An 18,238-nucleotide genomic window follows, 5' to 3' on the forward strand; every position below is an offset into this window, starting at 1 on the left:
ATTATTTTCGTTCATTGTCAAAATTCAAAATTGACAAATTTTCCCAATCCAAGGTGGCCAAAGAATAACTACTTTAGTGTGGTGAGTTTGTAACAGAAAAACAGGATAGTAAATACATATTTAAAGTGTGACAAAAAACAAGATGTGATTTAATGACATAATATTAATATTATTTATGTCGTTCTTAATATTAAAATGTTTTGGATTTCCAATTAATGGCAATAGGATTTCGTTGATTTGTACACGCCTTTGTGCATTTACTTTTTTCATCTTGAGCGCTGAAATTAATATTGTAAATGCTGAAGAAACACATTTACAATACCTGAAGAAATTATGAAAAATGTAATAAATGGAGATTGAGAATTCAATTGAGAGAGAGATCTCCTCCAAGTGGTGATTAAATTATAAAGTACGAAATTGTGCACATTTAATTGGCCCAATGAAATTATTATTCATGACATGTTAATACTTATTGACTACCTAATTCCATATCCATTCTTTTGCGTCATAATTATGTGACGATTTTTTCTAATTCAAAAAAAGAAGAAGAAAATCTCTTTGTTGCCCTTTTCAAATAAAGACTTAAAAGTGGATTATTTTCACCAGACGTAACCTGATTCATGAAATAAATGCGTGGGGATTTCATATGACATTTCAGATAATACAATCATCGAATTCAATGCATCATTTATTTGACAAAACGTCACGCATTCGTCATCACATCCGAGTTTTAATAAAGTTAAATGTATCGATAATCTCATTAAAAAACTGTATTGATAATCTCCTTAAATACTTTTTAGTTAAAAAAAGAAGAAGCTAATTTTCCAATTAAAATTTCAGATTTCGAATAGTAGGAGCTCGTATTATTTCTTCATTGATGAAAATTTGGGAAGTTCGTACGAGCTAAAACATAAATTCTAATTAGAAGTCATGTAAAAAAAAATCACAACACCTGCCTATTTAAAAAAGCAAATATTACTTCATATATCCACCCGATGCCATAATAAAAAAAAGGGAAAAATAATTACCACATTGTCCCAAAAAGCCAACATTTATAATTTATTTATGTATATGGTAACACCAAACCCAACAACATTTTCTATGATATTTTGTCCCAAAAAGCCCACATTTATTAATTTTATTTTTTTATTTATGGTAACACCAAACCCAACATCATCTACAAAAAAACAATTTCATTATAACGTAAAAGGAGCAACAACATGAGAAAATAACGGACAGCTGTGGAGTTTCGAGGTGGGTCCCGACCTCTACTAAAGTTCATCGCCACGAGAAAATCTCTCTCTCTCTCCCGCCTTCCCGCTCCTTCTTGAATCTCATCTTCCTCTTCCTGCAATCTCCTCCACTTTTTTTTTACTCTCTCTCTCTCTCACGCTCTCGCTCTGGAAGATACCCAGAAAGGGAGAGAGGCTTCAGAGGAGGAGGAGAGAGAGAGAGAGAGAGTGGAGGGGGGTGGGGTGTGCTCTAGAGAGAGAGAGAGAGATGTGAAGCAGCTTCTTCTCTGGAAATGGATACTCCAGAGAGGAACCAGATCGCCCCTCCCATCTCTAAGTTCGAGGTAACTTACGCTCCCCCCCGCTGAGAATCTCGAGTACCCATTTCGGTTCTGTCGTCAAATTCGTCTCTTTTTTTCGCCTTTCTTCGTGGGGCGGTCGAGGTTGGCTCTGGCAAGTTCTTGGATCTCTTGAGGCTTGATTGTGGGGTGTTGACTCGATCCTTGCCTGGTCTGCATGTTCTTCGTGTCGGTCGCATCTGGGTCGTTGACCTTCAATTTGAAATGGGGGTTCTTTTCATTCGAGTTGATTGTAGTGACTCAGCTTCTTTGGAGTTTTTGAGAAGAATTCGGGGGTATTTGAAGGGGGGAAAGAAGGAGCTTCGAATTATTTAAGGTTGTCTGGAAGTATGGTGGTCTGAACTCAAGCTAATTTGAGTAGATCTCCACTTGGTGCTTTAAATCTCTCTATGTTTAGATCTCTGGCAAGTCAATGCTGGTGGACCTCGCTTTTCGATGATAATCTTCTCTTGATTTTACTTTGAGCTAGTTTGGGGGGCATGGTTTTGGAAATTTGAAGCAATTGTCTGGAGTTTTCTGTCTAATTTCTCCTTTTGGGGGTCAGAAATTTCTGACTAAGTGTTTAATTAGTCAAAAGTGGTGTTTTTCGGGGGGAAATGGCTAGAGATGTTTACTGGCAACCCCTTTTATGAGTGAGCTACAGATCCTTTGGTTAATGCACTCGAGGTGGTCTCAGCGAGGTCTTAAGTGGTTACACTGCTGCTTCTTCTTTTATGTAATTTCTTCACAATTCCCACATGTCAGTATTACCGTCTTGGGTTGAGGAGTGGATCTGACTGAATGTCCTCTTTTTGTTGATCTAACAAGCCCACAAACAGCTTTGCCAGGGAGAATTTATCATATACTCACCATAGTTTTGCATTTGAGAGCCCTCAGTTGTGAGCCCTTCTATTTTCTGGCCTATAATTCTAGTTGGCATGTTTTATTGCAACAATTCTTGAGTCTGTTTAACACGGAAATAAGGTATGCTGTTTTGCAGGTAATGAAGTTATGCTTAATTAAGTTTTGCATTATATACAGAAGCAGAATTTGATTTGAGAATCGGTTAATTAAACGTTTTTCTTGAGTTCAGTGCTTTCTGGTCAAGTGTCTCCACTTTGCGTTTGTTTTTTATGTGTATAATTCTACTTTTACATCGCTTCCGTGCATTTCTTTCTTTGGATGCATATAATGTGTGGTCCGAGAATAATAGTTTCTCCATGATTGCAGGACTCGCCAGTTTTCAATTATATCAACAGTCTCTCCCCCATAAAGCCAGTGAAGTCCATACGAATCACTCAGGCATTCGGCTCGCTGACTTTTGCATCTCTTCCATCCATTTTCACTTCTCCACATGTCAGTTCTTCTCACAAGGAATCGAGATTTCTGAGAAGGTGATTGTCTGTCTTTCTTGTTTACCCCTGCACAGTTGGCTCAGGCTGCCATATTTGTATGTGTCTTCTAACAAAAGTCTCTTTTTTTAGCCATCAAGACTCAGATCCGTCAAATAGCGGAACTTCTTGTAAAGATGAGAATAAAACTTCAATAGCTGAACGCGATGTTTCTGATGTGGCTCAGTTGGCTGAAAATGAAAGCGAGCTGCAGGAAAACTTCGATATCTTGGTTCCCATTGGAGAATCTTCTGTTGAACCGCTTCACGAACACCAAGAATTTGCGCTTGAACTGCCGCAATCCTTAAAGTACGACTGTGGCAGTCCAAATTGCAACCCAACGCCGTGCAGCACCGATGCAGAGTGTACTGTTTCCAAGTCAGATGCTCCATTTGTTGAAAAGAACTCCCAAATAGGCTTACCTGATGGTAAATCACATCAGGAGGGAATTTCTCAACAGAAAAACAATACAGGGTGTGAATGGGAGACTGTGGCTTCAGAGTCGACGGACCTTTTAATCTTTAGTTCCCCTAATGATGCTGCTGCTTTTAGGGGACTGATCCAGAGATCACCAGATGTAGAGGTGGGATATTTCACTTCTATGGTGTCAAATTTTGCTCAGAACGAGGTTAACGATGAACTGAAAAAGCAGCTACTGTATCAACTCACTTTTGACGAACAGCATGAAGCAGAGGAGCCTTCTTGTCAGCCTGTAGATTCCAGCGAGCAGAAAGACACAAATACTATCCAGAATGGTGTCGCAATAAGCAATCTGGATAATCATACCGGTACTTATTTGAGTGTAAATATGGATGATGAGGTGGGAGCGCTAATTCCATTTGTTAATAAGGTAAAAGATACAGCTTGATTGTTACTCCATGTTTTCTCTTACAAATTTTGCTGTTTCTTATGTGCTGGCACAGTATCCAAAGTATTTGCGGTCATCTGCCTCTTCAAGAAGTAGACCAGATGCACAGAAATCCCTGATCCAAAATTGCATCTTTCTTCTTATTCTCACAGAAATTGTATTAGAACTTAATGATACTGTCCCACATTTTTTTTATTTTCATAGCTTCTAAAACCAGTTATTAATCCATCTGCGAACTCATTCTTATTGGAAACACATGTGACGTGCTTTTCTGTAACATGCCGTGATGATGCTGAACGTAGCTTTTTAATTGTATTTGCAACTTTTTAAGCATCTTGAGTCAGAAATTCCCGAAAAAATCTCTTATCTGCTTTTAGTTTCTCGATACTTTTAGCTCTTGTTTTAATCTAATGGAGTTTCAGTACTATTTAGTCTTCCAGCTGCACTTTTAACCATTTGTAGAAACATTTTTTGCTTGTGTTAATTGCTGAAACACATAGAATTCTGTTGGATGGTATAACAAACTGAAGTACCTCTGTCTCTTGATTTGTAGCCTATCTCTGATCTACCTCGTGGTTTGAGAAGGCGCTGTCTTGATTTTGAGATGGTGGGAACTCAGCAGAAGAGCTTGGACGGCAGTTCAGGTGGTAATTCTTCGCCACTACTTAACTCTGATGAGAATAATGTACCAAAAAATAAGCAATTGGTCGTCGTCAAACGTGGAGGTGATTCTTCACGGTGTATTGTACCTGGAATCGGCTTGCACTTGAATGCTTTGACTTCAACTACAAACGACTCCAGAATCGTTAAACACGAAGGCTTGTTATCTGATGTCCAAGCATTAAACATGCACATGTCCACAACCTCGTTGCAGTCTCCCTTGACCAATCAGGAGTCGCTTCATAAGTCTTTGACTTCGAGTAATGCTGAAGACATGGACATTGCTGATCATGGGCTTCAGGTTGCTGAAGAAGCTTCTCAGGCACCCGCAGATCTGAACTATGAAGAGCATGGCCAGACTAGTCCCCGAAAGAAAAGGCATGTATAATCTGTTTATAACTCGATCTTCAAGACCGTATTTTCGGTATACTGCTTTTGATGCTTCCCTCTCCTTATATGCCCCATTTGATTTGCAGGAGACGACTGGAGAATGGCGGAGAAAGTGAGAGCTGCAAGCGCTGCAACTGTAAAAAATCAAAATGTTTGAAGCTGTAAGTTCACTTGTTGACTCAATTTTTTTCCTTTTTAAACCCTGGAACTCTGGATGCATTAAATACCCTTTGTTGTATTTAATTAACATACTTGCCATCCAGTTTTTGGCCCACAAGCCAGGGAAAGCACTTAGTCATTAAAGTCTTCTATGATGTAGAAAACCGATAGTTTCACAATGCTGTACGTTTCAAACCTAAGTAATCGGTCCTCTCTTTTTGCTTGGCACTAAATAACTGTTCTTGATTCGCTACAAAAGAATCTTGTGGCAGAAAACTGCTTGCAGAAGTGCTGAAATGATACATGGAAAGAAAACTGAGTTGAGGTGTTATGTCAATTGTTTAAGCGAAGTACTTGTCCCAACAAGGGCTGACTGTCAAATGCAATCTTATCATACTTATAAGGTATGTAATCATTTAGATCTGAACTTCAACCCTTTAATAAAGACTTTGCACTGGGCCCTTATGTCCTCAGCGCAGGATGAGTCTCCAATTCCCTTTGAGTGACAATTTCATAGAAGCCAAAAGGGTGGCCTTAATGTCATTGTATTTGGTCATAACTGGAGTGTAATGCTGATAACTTAAATACTTGAGAGATGGTATTTGTAAGCAACCCAGAAAAGCAGGATGTTAAAGATACTCTGTCAGCTGAGTCATTCCAGTGAAACTTAAAAATGGAAGCCACCCAAGAGACGAATCGTCCACGTTAGGTCATTTTTGGCAAATCAAAAGGGAATTAGATGAACAATTTCAGGAAGTCTGGAGACTATTAGTATGCTATTTGACCCATCGAATTTGTCTATGCAGTTACTGTGAATGTTTTGCTGCTGGTGTCTACTGCATCGAGCCATGTGCATGTCAAGATTGCTTCAACAAGCCTATTCATGAAGACACTGTTCTTGCAACTAGAAAACAGATCGAGTCGCGTAACCCGCTTGCATTTGCTCCAAAAGTTATTAGGTCTTCTGAATCTGCTTCTGAATTTGGGGTAAGAAAATATGATTTGTCAACTCTTTTACTGCTCATTGGCCAAAAAGGGGATAAAAATGAAACACTGCCTAACATGTCACTTCTTCGTTTGCCCTGTGTAGGATGATTCTAGCAAAACGCCAGCTTCAGCACGGCATAAAAGAGGATGCAATTGTAAGAAGTCCAGTTGCCTCAAGAAATACTGCGAATGCTATCAGGTTTTTACTTTCAGATTGCACTGTCCAATTTGATCTTCGGCTATAATTCTTTATTAATGGTGATTTTTATTTCAAAAAGGGTGGTGTTGGATGCTCCGTCAACTGTCGATGCGAAGGGTGTAAAAATGCATTCGGTACAAAAGATGGTAAGTGATCCTCATGCCGCCTTAGCATGTTGCTCACTAATTACCATCACCAACCTTCTACCCTTCTGCTACTTTATTCTGATGCGTTTGTTTACACTATTTTATGGTCTCGAAACTAAATGAAATTCCTTGATTGAAATTGTTCACTGTGGAATTCAGGGTCTGCTCTAAGAGGACCAGATTGCGAAGAAGAAGAAGAAGAAGAGACTGAGAAATGCGAAAAGAACAAAGCGGAGAAAATTCCATGGAAAGCGGAAAATCAGAATAGTGATGAGCTGAATTTAGCTTCTGGTCTTCCAAGCACACCATCCAGGTTTCGCAGGTTTGGTTAACTTAAATTCTTGCAATCCTTTAGTCTCTCTCATTTTAGCTCCTTCGCTAACAAATATATTTTCTGGTCATTTGACTCTATTTTGGGCATCTGGCAGACCTTTGGTTCAGTTGGCATTTCCATCGAAGCTCAAGCAGCCTCGTTCGTCTTTCGTCACCATTGGATCCTCTTACGCATTGCACTCTAGCCAGAAAATGGGAAAACCGGATCTTCTACTACCGCCGCCACCGAAATTCGAGAAACTTCCTCTAACTAACACGGAGGACGAAATTCCCGAGATCCTCTGCAGCAGCAGCACGCCAACGGCCAGCATAAAGAACGCCTCTCCCAACAGCAAGAGGGTCTCTCCCCCACACAGCGACTTCGGGACCTCCCCGAACCTGAGGAGCGGTCGGAGGTTGATTTTACAATCTATCCCATCCTTTCCTTCTCTCACTCCTCAACACTAGGAGTGAGCCGTGTCATGATTTTCTGCTCGAGAATCGCCTTGGTACTTCCTTGAACTTCGCCTCGTCGAGAGGCTTGTCACTCAATTGCAATTTTTAAGTGTCTTTTTCGTTCAGATGGACCTGCAGTATAATAAAAGTTGTAACCTGCTCTTGAGAATACCAATGTATATTGTAAAATAGTCAATTTTCAGCTGATTCTTGGTCCACATTCCCTTTTGCTTTCTCTTGACTGCATTCATTGTTTAAGTGTACTTTAAACTCCATTTTTTTTCAAGCTTGTATCAATCTGGGAGGGACATGATGAAAATATTATCAGATGAATCTCGGGAATTTGGAAAAAGGATGCGATCTTTTCATGCTTGATATCTGACCATTTCTTGAATGAAGGGCTTATGCCTTGGTTTTCATAATTTTGGAGTGTGATCTGCTCCTGCAAATTTTAAGGCCCTGGTTCTTGATATGTCTTGTCTGTTCCCGAAGCTCCGACTCAACTGGAACAGCAAATTCAACCTCTAAGCAACAGTACTCGGGCATGCCTGTGGTTTATTTTCTCAAGAGTCGAGTGGAGGATAAACTTCAAAAATATATTTTCTGAAGGATGCAAAGAGATATACATTATTTTTAACTAATGATCATTTCTCCGCCTCTACTTTTTTTTTTGTCGGATCCACCTCTACTTTTGAAAATACCATATACACACTTGAATTTTGCCTTTCGAGACTACTTTGTGCCTTCATATTCATTTTTTTTGTGTCCCAATTTAGGAAAATGTCATTTTCTTTGCAAAGATGACCATCCCCAAATTATAAATTGTCACATCCACTCAAAATACTCAGGTTTGTTTTGGTTTTTTCAAGCCAAAACACTAGCCCAAATATTAGAATGAATTTACAAGGAGGGACAATTTGGTTTTTTTCTAGTTTTGTTTAGGTGCATGTGAATGGTGTTTGTAAAAGTAGAGGCATGCAAATGGTTATTGGATCAAAAGTGAGATACCTTTTTCATACTTTACCTATATTATGTGGTTCATCACGGCGAAAATTGAAATTAGGTTCTCGATTAGATTTCAAGTTCCAGTTCCTCAACGTGATAAGCTGAATTAGATCAATGAATATCCCTATTTCCATCATTGGTCATTGGAAGTTTTCGATTCAATTAGGTTTTGTTAAATCTGTCACTTAAACTTAGGGTAATTCTTAGATCCGCCATTTTAAATTATTATACTTTTGCACAAATATAATTAGATCGTTATTTGATACAAGATAGAGACTTTTAAGATTAGTTTCATTAGTAGTAGATTATGAAATGGTTATATATTAGTAGTAGGAAAAGTGTCAAAAAAGTCTTAAACCTATTGCATTTGTGCCAAGTTTAGTCGTAAACTTTTTTTTCTGTCAATTCAGTCCTAAATCTTGTCTTGTGACAATTCAGTCCTTCCGACTAATTTTTGCCAAATATTGCTGACGTGGACACCGGCTAGCCTACGTGGCACCGCCGGCGATAACGTGGATAACTTTTAATAATATTTTTTGAATTATTTATTTATTTATTTTATTCTTTTCTTTTCTTTGCTTTTTCTTTCTTTTTCCTCCGGCTAGTCGCCGGTCCGATGACCGATTGGAGGCTAGGGCTGGCGAACCCCACTGGCGAGGTCCGCGAGGTAGTGACCTTCGACCTCGCGGCCTTTGGCGGCTCGAGCCTTGCTAGCAGCTGGGCAAGGCACAACCTCGCCGGATCTAGCAAGGTTGGGCCTCACCCATGGCCGGCGAGGCTCAACCCTCGCCAGCCTTGCGTGAGGCTACCCTCACAGCCATTTGGCAAGCCTCTAGCAAAGGCTTGAGCCTCGTCAGCGGCTGGGCGAGGCACGACCTCATCGAATCTGGTGAGGTCGAGCCTCACCCATGGCCATCGAGGCTCGACCCTCGCCAGATCCGACGAGGGTGAGCCTCACTAGCCCAGTGAGAGGTCAAAAGCCACGACCTCGCGGCCATTAGCGAGGGTGAGGCTCAACTTTGCTGTCGCTGGCAAGGGCGAGCCTCGCTAGTGGCCGGTGGGGCTCGCTGGCCCTGGCCTCCAACCGATCGTCGGTTCGGCGACAGGCTGGAGGAAGAAGAAAGGAAAAGCAAAAAGAAAAGAAATCTATATTTAAAAAATATTAAAATATTATTAAAAGTCGTTCATGTAATCGCCAGAGGTACCACTTAGGCCGATCGGTGTCCACGTCGGCAATATCCGACCAAAATTAGCATGAAGGATTGAATTGGCACAAAGATAAAATGTTTATAATTGAATTGGCATAAGAAAAAAAAGGTTTATGACTAAATTGGCACCAATGCAATAAATTTAGGATTTTTCTGACACTTTTCCCATTAGTAGTGTTGGTTAACTATCGTCACTTAGTAAAATAATTATAAAATTCTATGATAGATATTAAAAAAATTTCAATTTTATTGGTACGCCGGTTTATTTGTCACTAACACCGTAATGAATTTACCATGTTTAAATACCTTGTGATTACAAACAGTTAGTTCGATTTTAGAAGTGTTCCTTCTTATATATTAGTAAATTCATCAAGCAATAGATGAATTAACCGCAGTCAAAATATTAGCATTTAATTTAAGTTTTACAAGTGGGCCTTTTGTTAGTAAACAAGCGATTATTTTTAGAAAAATATTTTCCAAATCATTCATTTTCTCCTAAACAAACGGAGCCTAAGTGGATAACAAAATATTTTTCAAATTATTCATTTTCTGCGAAACAAACGTAATCAATGAATGATTTGAAAAATATTTTTTTTAAAATGATCGCTTGTATCCCTTAAAATAATTAGATAATGAAAAAAAAATTTCATTATCGACAATATTTTGTCTAAAAATTTTCGTGAATGATAAAAATATTTTTCACTCATTCAAGCGATCATTTTTAGGAAAATGTTTTCCAAATTATTCATTTTTTGCAAAATAAACGGAGTCTAAATAATAAACTATCTTTCGCCTGAATTTTCAATACAAAGTCAGCTATTCGGGTTCAAAATATCCCTCTAAACTAAATTGAACATATATCTCGATTTTCCAAGGAAACTGCCTTAGAAGTATCAACTGAATTCGTGTTTAATCGAGATTATTAGCAAAAGATCCGATGTGGTCTCTCCCTAAGGTTCGATTGCAATTCATTGAAATCTTTTTCAGTTGCCACTATGATAATATCAGGGAAGAAAAAATGAATTATGTTTTTAAATATGTAGCTTTGCCACAATTTGACTGCACAATTATGAATATTATCCGCAGAATGTGGATATAATTATATTTTTCTCATTTCTTTTATTTAATTTGGAAAGTTTAACGTCGAATTAAACAATCACAAACCATAGCCAGCCATTAAAAATCACTTCCATTCCATTTTAAGCGCTAAATTTATTGACTTCAACTGATCTCTCTTTAACATCTCCAATAATTGAAACTAAGCAACTCTAAAGTGCAAACATCAAGTGTTTTTTTTTTGGAAGAAAAAACATCAAGTTAAAACTAAGGTTATATGATAAACATTTTACTAAAATATAGCTTGTCACCAGTAGCCTCTGAAATATTGAAAACTTGTTAACCTCGACGAAGTGCTAAATAGCATAAGTTTTTTTTAGCTAACTAAACAGAAATACTTTGAAATTTCGAAAAATTTAACTTAATTTTAAAAATAAAACACAATATAAGATTAAGCATTACCTCACCTGAAAATTAGAATTTACAAAATGAGGGAAGAAAATGTCAATATTCGCTCCGTTTGTTTCGTAGAAAATGAATAATTTAGAAAATATTTTCCTAAAATTGATTGATTATAACGCTTGAAATGACTAGTCAATGAAAAATATTTTCATTATTCTAAATATCTTCGTGGACGATAAAAATATTTTCCATTCATTCATTTTTGTAAACGGTATAAGCGATCATCTTTAAAAAAATGTTCTCCGACCATTCATTTTTCGCGAAACAAACGGAGCCTAAAGATGGTTTTGCATTTAGAAATATCAAATATATGATGAAACAAACTAATTATCTTATGTGTACAAATAGAACATTAATTTGTTTCTACAATTATACCTTCCGCCACAATTCTGTCCCGTGTTGGCCGTTAACAATTTTACGTGGTGGCTTACATGGACAACGGTAGGAAAACCAAACTGACATGGATCGAGTGAACAATATCAAATATAATGCATCACATTAGCTTGGTTGGTAACCCCCAATCTTTATCACTTGAAAAATCCTAATTGCCTTCGATTTGTCCTAACTTTTGCCCCACATTGTCGTTTTGACTACATTTGATCCACGTGAAACGTAGGACTTCAACGAAATACTTTGGACAGAAATGTGACGAAGGATACATTTATCACACTGGTATGTGATAATGGTGAATTTTGAAGATTTTGACAGAAAAAAAGATTTAGGGGTATCAATATCAGTGGCCAGACCTTTGGTGGTATTTTTCCCTATTGTAAATTCATCCGCGTATGCCTCGGACTGAAAATTCTAGTCTCAGTAACCCCACAGTAGATGTCGTATAAATAATTAAAAAGAAAGATTGCCAAGCATGCATAAATCTCTATTAAAAACAAGACAATATTATAGGTATGAATGACGCCTGCTGCAATGCAAAGGCACTCCACGACTCCACGAGCACTTGATTGAGCTCGGTCTTACAAATGACAAGGCGAGGCAAACCGTATTACATCCGGGTCACCAAAAAACCAGAGCATTCGTGAGCACTCAAATGGTACCGATGTGCAGGGACAACGGGACAAGAAAGGAGTGGTTTAAGAAGGGTCCGAAGGATCCATGTAGCAACATCAATCTTGCAGAATCTCAGCAATCAAAAGAAGAAAACATCGAAATTGGAACCGGCTTGAATCGAACCGGGTATTAACTAGAAATGAAGTTGATAGCTTGTCCTATCGAAAAGCATCACCTCCAACAAAGCTACCATACAGCAAGCAGAAGGGTTTAGCTTAAAGCACACCTTTATACCAGACCAAGTGAAACAATACAGAGATACTGCAGAAAATTCTAATTCTCGTCTCATCATTAATAAGTATGGAAGGAGCTATGTAACCATCTTCTCAGCTAAAGAACAAAACAACATCGCTCAATTATCAAAACCATTAATTCTTGCTGAAGCAAAAGATCGTCTGGTCTGTAGAAAGGACTTCAAAACTCAATATGAGAACAACAAAACCCTAAATTTAAGCTCCAACGACTTCGGGGGTTGCCTCGGCAATTGGTTCGTCAGCGGGCCTATCCAACTTCACGCCAACATCTTCTGAATAGTCACCATGGACCTATCATGACAGGATAAAGAAACAGTTAGGTTACAGATTTTACAATGACTTAGCAATCTCGAACAACACCATCCAAATAAAAATCACTTTCATTTCATTTTAAGCGCTGAATTTACTGCCATCTTTAATAATATCTGATTAATACTCCCTGCAGTTGATAATAAGCGACTCTAGCAAACTCAACCATGTTATCCAGTCAAGCACAAATAAAAACTAAGGTTATACAAAAACCATTTTACTAAGTAAACCACACTAGACGTATGTCACTAGTGGCCTCTCAAAACTTGTCAACCTCCACCAAGAATGTAACTGGCAGAAAAACTATTGACAATTTTTCAAGCAAATATAAGTATTTCAGTACATGAAATTAGGATAAGAAATTGTCCCTCAATATTCAGACACAATCAAGAAAATAAAATGGATAGATAAAGAAACATACCTCCATCAATTTTCCGAGGTCAAATTTAGGAGCTTTCAGAATCTTGACCTTCCTAATGAAAACATTCTGCAGAGGATAGATACTTGATGTTGCCTTCTCAATTTCCTTCCCAATCATCTCAGGAATGAACTTCCTGACCAATTCCTTCAGGTCGCAAGATGTGGCCTGGTTAACCATGATTTCCCTCATCTTCCTACGAATCTGGAACAAAAGCATTTCTACTTAAATCGCCACCATGATCGAATAGTCAATCTCTAAGGAAAACTATATATTGGGCAACAGCCACTGCCAATATGTAAAGTATCAGAGCATATACATTATACGGCATCGAGAAGAATAAAAAATTAAGAAAGAAAGCAAACTAATAATGTTGAGCATACCATTCATCAATGTACCATGCAGATTAACTGTAATGCTTCTACAGATATAGTAAGAGACTGTTATTCTATCATGGACCACAGATATAGCTGTATTCTGCATGACAGATAAATCACCTGTCTGATCTGGCTGGATTGCGCATAGCACGTCCTCTTGACCTGATTTGGACGTCTCTTAGTGAAGCCGATGCAGAACATCCTCAAAGTGTAGTTATCCGTTGTCTTCACATCAACATGAGCTTCAATCAATGTCTGCCATTTTCTCACCAAGGACCTCAACTTATCGGTCGTGAAGTCCATTCCCTGAAATTATTCATAGAAAGGAAAGGCGTAGGTCAATTTCATTTCAAAGGGAGTAGATGATTCTCAAAAAAGGTAATGATCCCGTTAACTCAACCTTGCCCAGAAACCTAATAAAAAAATCTTACCCAGAAATTAGTCAGGACATTCCTTCCCTGAACATCTTCACTCCTCAGACGAATCTTTCTGTAGGCATGGTCCTCATCACCCTGAAGGTCAGCCAACGACACCTCAAACACTCTGTGTTTGAGACCTTCTGAAGCAATCTGCCAATTTGCATAATTCGCGTCATGTTAAAAGACACTATGAAGAGCAAATAAATTCCGGACATCTGAAAGCTGTATGAACAGGGAGATCGCCGAAAAAGATACATACGCATGACGAGTGAATCAGAAAAGACATCAAAAGGCATTGATTTCAAATTATCCTAAACCTTTTACCCTCATAAGATCCTTACAAATAGTATGGCAAGATCAGTGCTAAACTTTCACTAAGAAACCAGCTATGAGCGGCGCCACAGAGAGAATGACAAATGACACGTCCAGCACTGTACATATCAGTATCTACAATTCTTGTCACAGCTTAATCCCCAACAGTAAGACCTTAATGCCTTGTCCTTCGAGGGGAGTATCACAACAGCAATTGAGAGTATTGGAGCAAATAAGCTCAAAGAAGCTGATTTACACATCAACCACTACAGAGAAGAGCACAACAAGAAAACTAAAATCGTGACATTTAGATCACAGTCCAAACAAGCAAGAGATTTAAGCATCCGCACATACACTGAAAACTTCCCCCCATTTTCAACAAAAGCCAATTAGATTAGAATAAACAAGAGTGAGAAAAGAACAAACCTTGGTACCCTGAGTACGGGAAACGAGAGTTTTGCCCACGTTCTTCACGGAGAACACGGATGGGGCCTTGATATCATACCAGTCCTTCTTGGCAAAGGGATCGACTCTGCAGAAACGCCACACCGACAACAACAACAACAAACAAAACGGACGAAATCAGAACAAACCACAGCAACCTCACGTAGCTACGACAGAAGACAAATTCCAACAGATCTACGATCACCCAATGAACCCCCAGAGCGGAAAACTTACGCCTTCTTCTTGCCTCCCTTCTTCCCCTTGGAGATCCTCTTGTTCTTCCTGCATCAACCACCAATCATCAGTCCAACACAAAGTTCAGGCAAGCAAAAACCGACCCATGAACGGAACGCGCGAGCAGATGAGAGGGAAGAAGCACGGGCGCGAGTAGGAGGTTACCCGACGGCCATGGCTGGGAGGAGACTAGGGTTTGGCTCGGAGCGGAGGAGCTGGTGGTGACGGCCCTGCGAGCAAACCCCCCGCTTCTTCGACGCGCTGCTGATAAGCGAAAACCCTAATACCAGTTCACCGCTGCGCGGGCGGTTTTATATGGGGGTGGGCGATGATGGGGTGCGTGCGAGTCCTCCGGTTTATGCGTGGACCTGGGGGCAGAAGGGTAATATCGTCAACATCGTGCAAGGTCTTCTTATGAGAGGATTTTTCTTATTCTTTTTTTTTTTTTGGTTTGTGATTGTGAGTTTCACGTAGGAGTGAGTGGTTCCCGGTCCAATCCGGTCCAACCTGAGAATCAAGAACCGGATCGGGAGGACCGATTCCCAGTTTCTAGGACTGGGGACCAGACCGGCTAGTCTTGGGACCGTGGTCTGGTCCGGTTTCAATGGGACCAATCACTTATTAGTAAAGGCAAGTGGGAATTGGAAAAATTAGATTAAGTATTTTATTTTTTTCAAAAAAATTTAAAAGTAAATAAATATATATGAAAAAATTAGAAAAAATATATATTTATCAGTTCAGTCTGGTCCGGTTTCCACCATAGAATTGGGAATCGGACTGTCCGGGAATCGGTTCCACTTTTAGGTATTTTTTATGCAGTCAACAAATCTTATTTAAAAAATCTCTTTTTTTCTCAATTTATTTGTGGTTGCGCGTTAATATCATAATATTAATAAGCTCCGAATGAAAGGTCGCGGCACCGTTGCCTGTGTGTAAGCGTAACGTATGGAAGGGGAAGCATGTGTAGGAAGAAAATGCAAAGAGGGATGCATGGATTAAAGAAAAATTACTTAAGTTAAAAGGATTTTGTGGCAAGAAGGTGTTGGTTCAAATAATAAGAAAGATTGCTTCTCTAATTGCGGTCTTGGGTTCAAAAGACTTACTGGAAACGCTCTGTTCAAAGGACTTACTGGAAACACTCTGTGAATAAAATATGGGGTGCGCGAAAGCTGATCCAAACACCACTTAATTGCTAAAAAGTTATTGTGCAGTTCCTAACTGGTGCGAATCAACAAACTACGTTTTCTAACTTCATCAAACCAATTTGTTAGGTAATCACAAATGAAATCATATTTTGTATCTTTATCCAGCATTACTCGTTTCTTTCATGGAAAATAAATGATTTCGAAAATATTTTCCTAAAATGATCGCTTGTATCCCTTGAAATCATCAGTTAAAGAAAAACATTTTCATCATCAACAATAATTTGTGTTTAAACATTTTCGTAAACGATGGAAATATTTTTCGTTCATTCATTTTTTTGAGCGATATAATCGATCATTTTTAGAAAAATATTTTCTAAAACATTCATTTTTTGCGAAATAAACCCACCCGTGATGAATTGGGAAAAAAGACATTGCCCTTTCTATAACATATGCCTGCCTGGTTTATAGATAATTGTATATAAACAAATTTGAAGGAAAGAGTAGGTGATGGAATTCGATTTGTTTGGTATTAACTTATGTAGAAAAGATGGAGGTGCTAAAAAAAAAACAACAGAGTTCCGCAATTGAATAGAACCAAATTGATGAATTGGACTAAAACTTTAATATTTGAAGATTTTGAAACTTATTTATTTTATTTTAAATGCACATCAGAAATGTTCACGCAAGTTTCAAACTGGCTCAAGAACAGGAATTGCGTCTCCAATTATGCTCTCCTTGGTTCCACTTATGAAGCATGATACAAATACTCATTTTATATATTGGAACTGATCATAGAGGCTCGATAGCTCGTCAAGCTGTTTGGACCCGAAATGTAAACGTTTGGCCTACACGGAGAATTTATATATTTTCATGGGCAAATTAGAGTTACTGTCCTTGCGTCTTGCATTGGATTTCAGCTTGCATATTCTACCCACATATCCCGTTTGGTTCGGCTTGGGGAAATGTCATTGGTCAAATGCAAAGACCTTTGAACTAAAGAGGTTTTCCGAAATGCAAGTAGCGTTTAATAAAGTGTATTTTAAAAACACGTTGGAAAGCAATTTTGACCTAAATACTGTTTAGTAAAAGCTTCACTTTTTTTTGTAAAAGACTTTTGCTAATTTTTTTTAAAAAAATCTCAAACTATTTGCCGATGAAACTCAGTCGCCGGCGAGCCTGGCCAGTAGCCAGATCTAGTCGTTGGGCAGCCTCACCTGAAGTTGCGCAACCCAAGGCGATGCTGCCTGAGGTTCGGCGACCTCAAGCGAGGGTGGCAATGGCTTGTTGGTGGCTCGCTAGTGGCTAAGGTCTTCGCTCGCAAGTTAAGGTCTTCGAGGACATTTTCGGAATTATAAAAGTTGAGCGAGGGCAAAGTTGGAAGAAAAAAAAAGTCTATTTGCATCCCGAGAATGCTACTTTCCAAAGTACCTCCGGACCTTCCTTGGGCCAAAGACCTTTTTGCATTTCCCCAAAGTTCTCCAAAAAACGAACTAAACGCCATTTACATTTAGCCAAGGGACTTTAGAGCCTCAAAGAGCATTTCAAATGCTGAATCAAACGGGGCCTAGAGCGATATCCTTTTCCCAAATTACCCCTTCCTCAACATTGGATTTGATTTTTTTTGGTGTTAATTCCGGGTCTACAAGAGGGCAAAAAGGTCCCCTTAAGTTGGGAAGATGCAAAACGTAGAGCAAAGTTGATGATATGATATTTGCAATTATTCCCGTATTCTTCGTGGTCGGCTTGGATATAGCCAAGCCCGCCGATATGATCAGGCCTACTACAAGCAGCCGATGCATACTTTCATGAATGATCTTCACATACCCAAGGCCTGCTTCATGTATGGATCGTCATTGCAAGTTCCTCACATGTCTAGGCCCATTCATAAGTATCCCATAGAAAGCCCGTTCAATATGAAATCCCACAGAATGTGCTTAGGCCCATAGTCAATTGTCTGTGTCCATTTTAACTTCAAGCACTGAGAAAGTGGGAAGATTAAATGAAGCTGTCAACCTCTCTGCTCAACTTCATTTGATCTCATGATCCTCATGAATAATGCCACAACTGGGTTGCTATCCTAGAGAACACCCACCAACCGATCTGTCATTTGCTTCTGTTCTTTCTTGTCATCAAAACTTGTGCATGAAGTCTCTGTGTTTTTTGGTTCAAGAACATCGTTGTTCTGTCATTTTCAGTAGCAACACTTGAGCTATGAACACAAACATGAATGTGTCTCCATTTCTTTTGACTTCGATCAAAAGAATGCCAATGGAAACAACACGGAATTTTCGTTGTCCGCCATTATTTTTCGCACGTTGTACAATGTCGAGAATGAGGCGTCGCGTGTATCACATATGGGGCATGAAATTGACTCAAACAGCTTTCATAGACA

General features: G+C 38.9%; 2 protein-coding genes across 3 annotated transcripts; one reads left to right on the forward strand and one right to left on the reverse strand.

Moving 5' to 3' along the window:
• The first annotated feature begins 1,391 nt into the window (after positions 1-1,391).
• LOC115693230 (protein tesmin/TSO1-like CXC 2) lies at positions 1,392-7,348 on the forward strand. Of its 2 annotated transcripts, XM_030620212.2 has the most exons (11): positions 1,392-1,576; positions 2,801-2,964; positions 3,055-3,544; positions 3,644-3,811; positions 4,383-4,867; positions 4,966-5,040; positions 5,845-6,025; positions 6,129-6,224; positions 6,304-6,370; positions 6,530-6,692; positions 6,799-7,348. In XM_030620212.2, exons 1-11 carry the CDS (start codon positions 1,526-1,528, stop codon positions 7,148-7,150), a joined length of 2,292 nt encoding a protein of 763 aa, XP_030476072.2. In that variant the 5' UTR covers positions 1,392-1,525; the 3' UTR covers positions 7,151-7,348. The 2 variants fall into 2 exon arrangements, with proteins under 2 accessions (XP_030476072.2, XP_030476071.2); XM_030620211.2 differs by having other exon boundaries at positions 1,393-1,576; positions 3,055-3,811.
• A 4,795-nt stretch (positions 7,349-12,143) lies between these two features.
• Positions 12,144-15,017, reverse strand: LOC115693235 (40S ribosomal protein S3a). The gene is made up of 7 exons (XM_030620215.2): positions 14,867-15,017; positions 14,702-14,749; positions 14,450-14,555; positions 13,724-13,861; positions 13,413-13,598; positions 12,919-13,119; positions 12,144-12,479 (listed from the first exon to the last, which is right to left on the reverse strand). Exons 1-7 carry the CDS (start codon positions 14,875-14,877, stop codon positions 12,384-12,386), a joined length of 786 nt encoding a protein of 261 aa, XP_030476075.1. The 5' UTR covers positions 14,878-15,017; the 3' UTR covers positions 12,144-12,383.
• Between the last annotated feature and the right edge of the window lie 3,221 nt (positions 15,018-18,238).

Source organism: Syzygium oleosum, unplaced genomic scaffold (assembly GCF_021117445.2).
Source record: "Syzygium oleosum isolate NSW1041296 unplaced genomic scaffold, Sole_v2.1 Sole_v2.17, whole genome shotgun sequence".
NCBI classification, from domain to species: Eukaryota; Viridiplantae; Streptophyta; class Magnoliopsida; order Myrtales; family Myrtaceae; genus Syzygium; species Syzygium oleosum.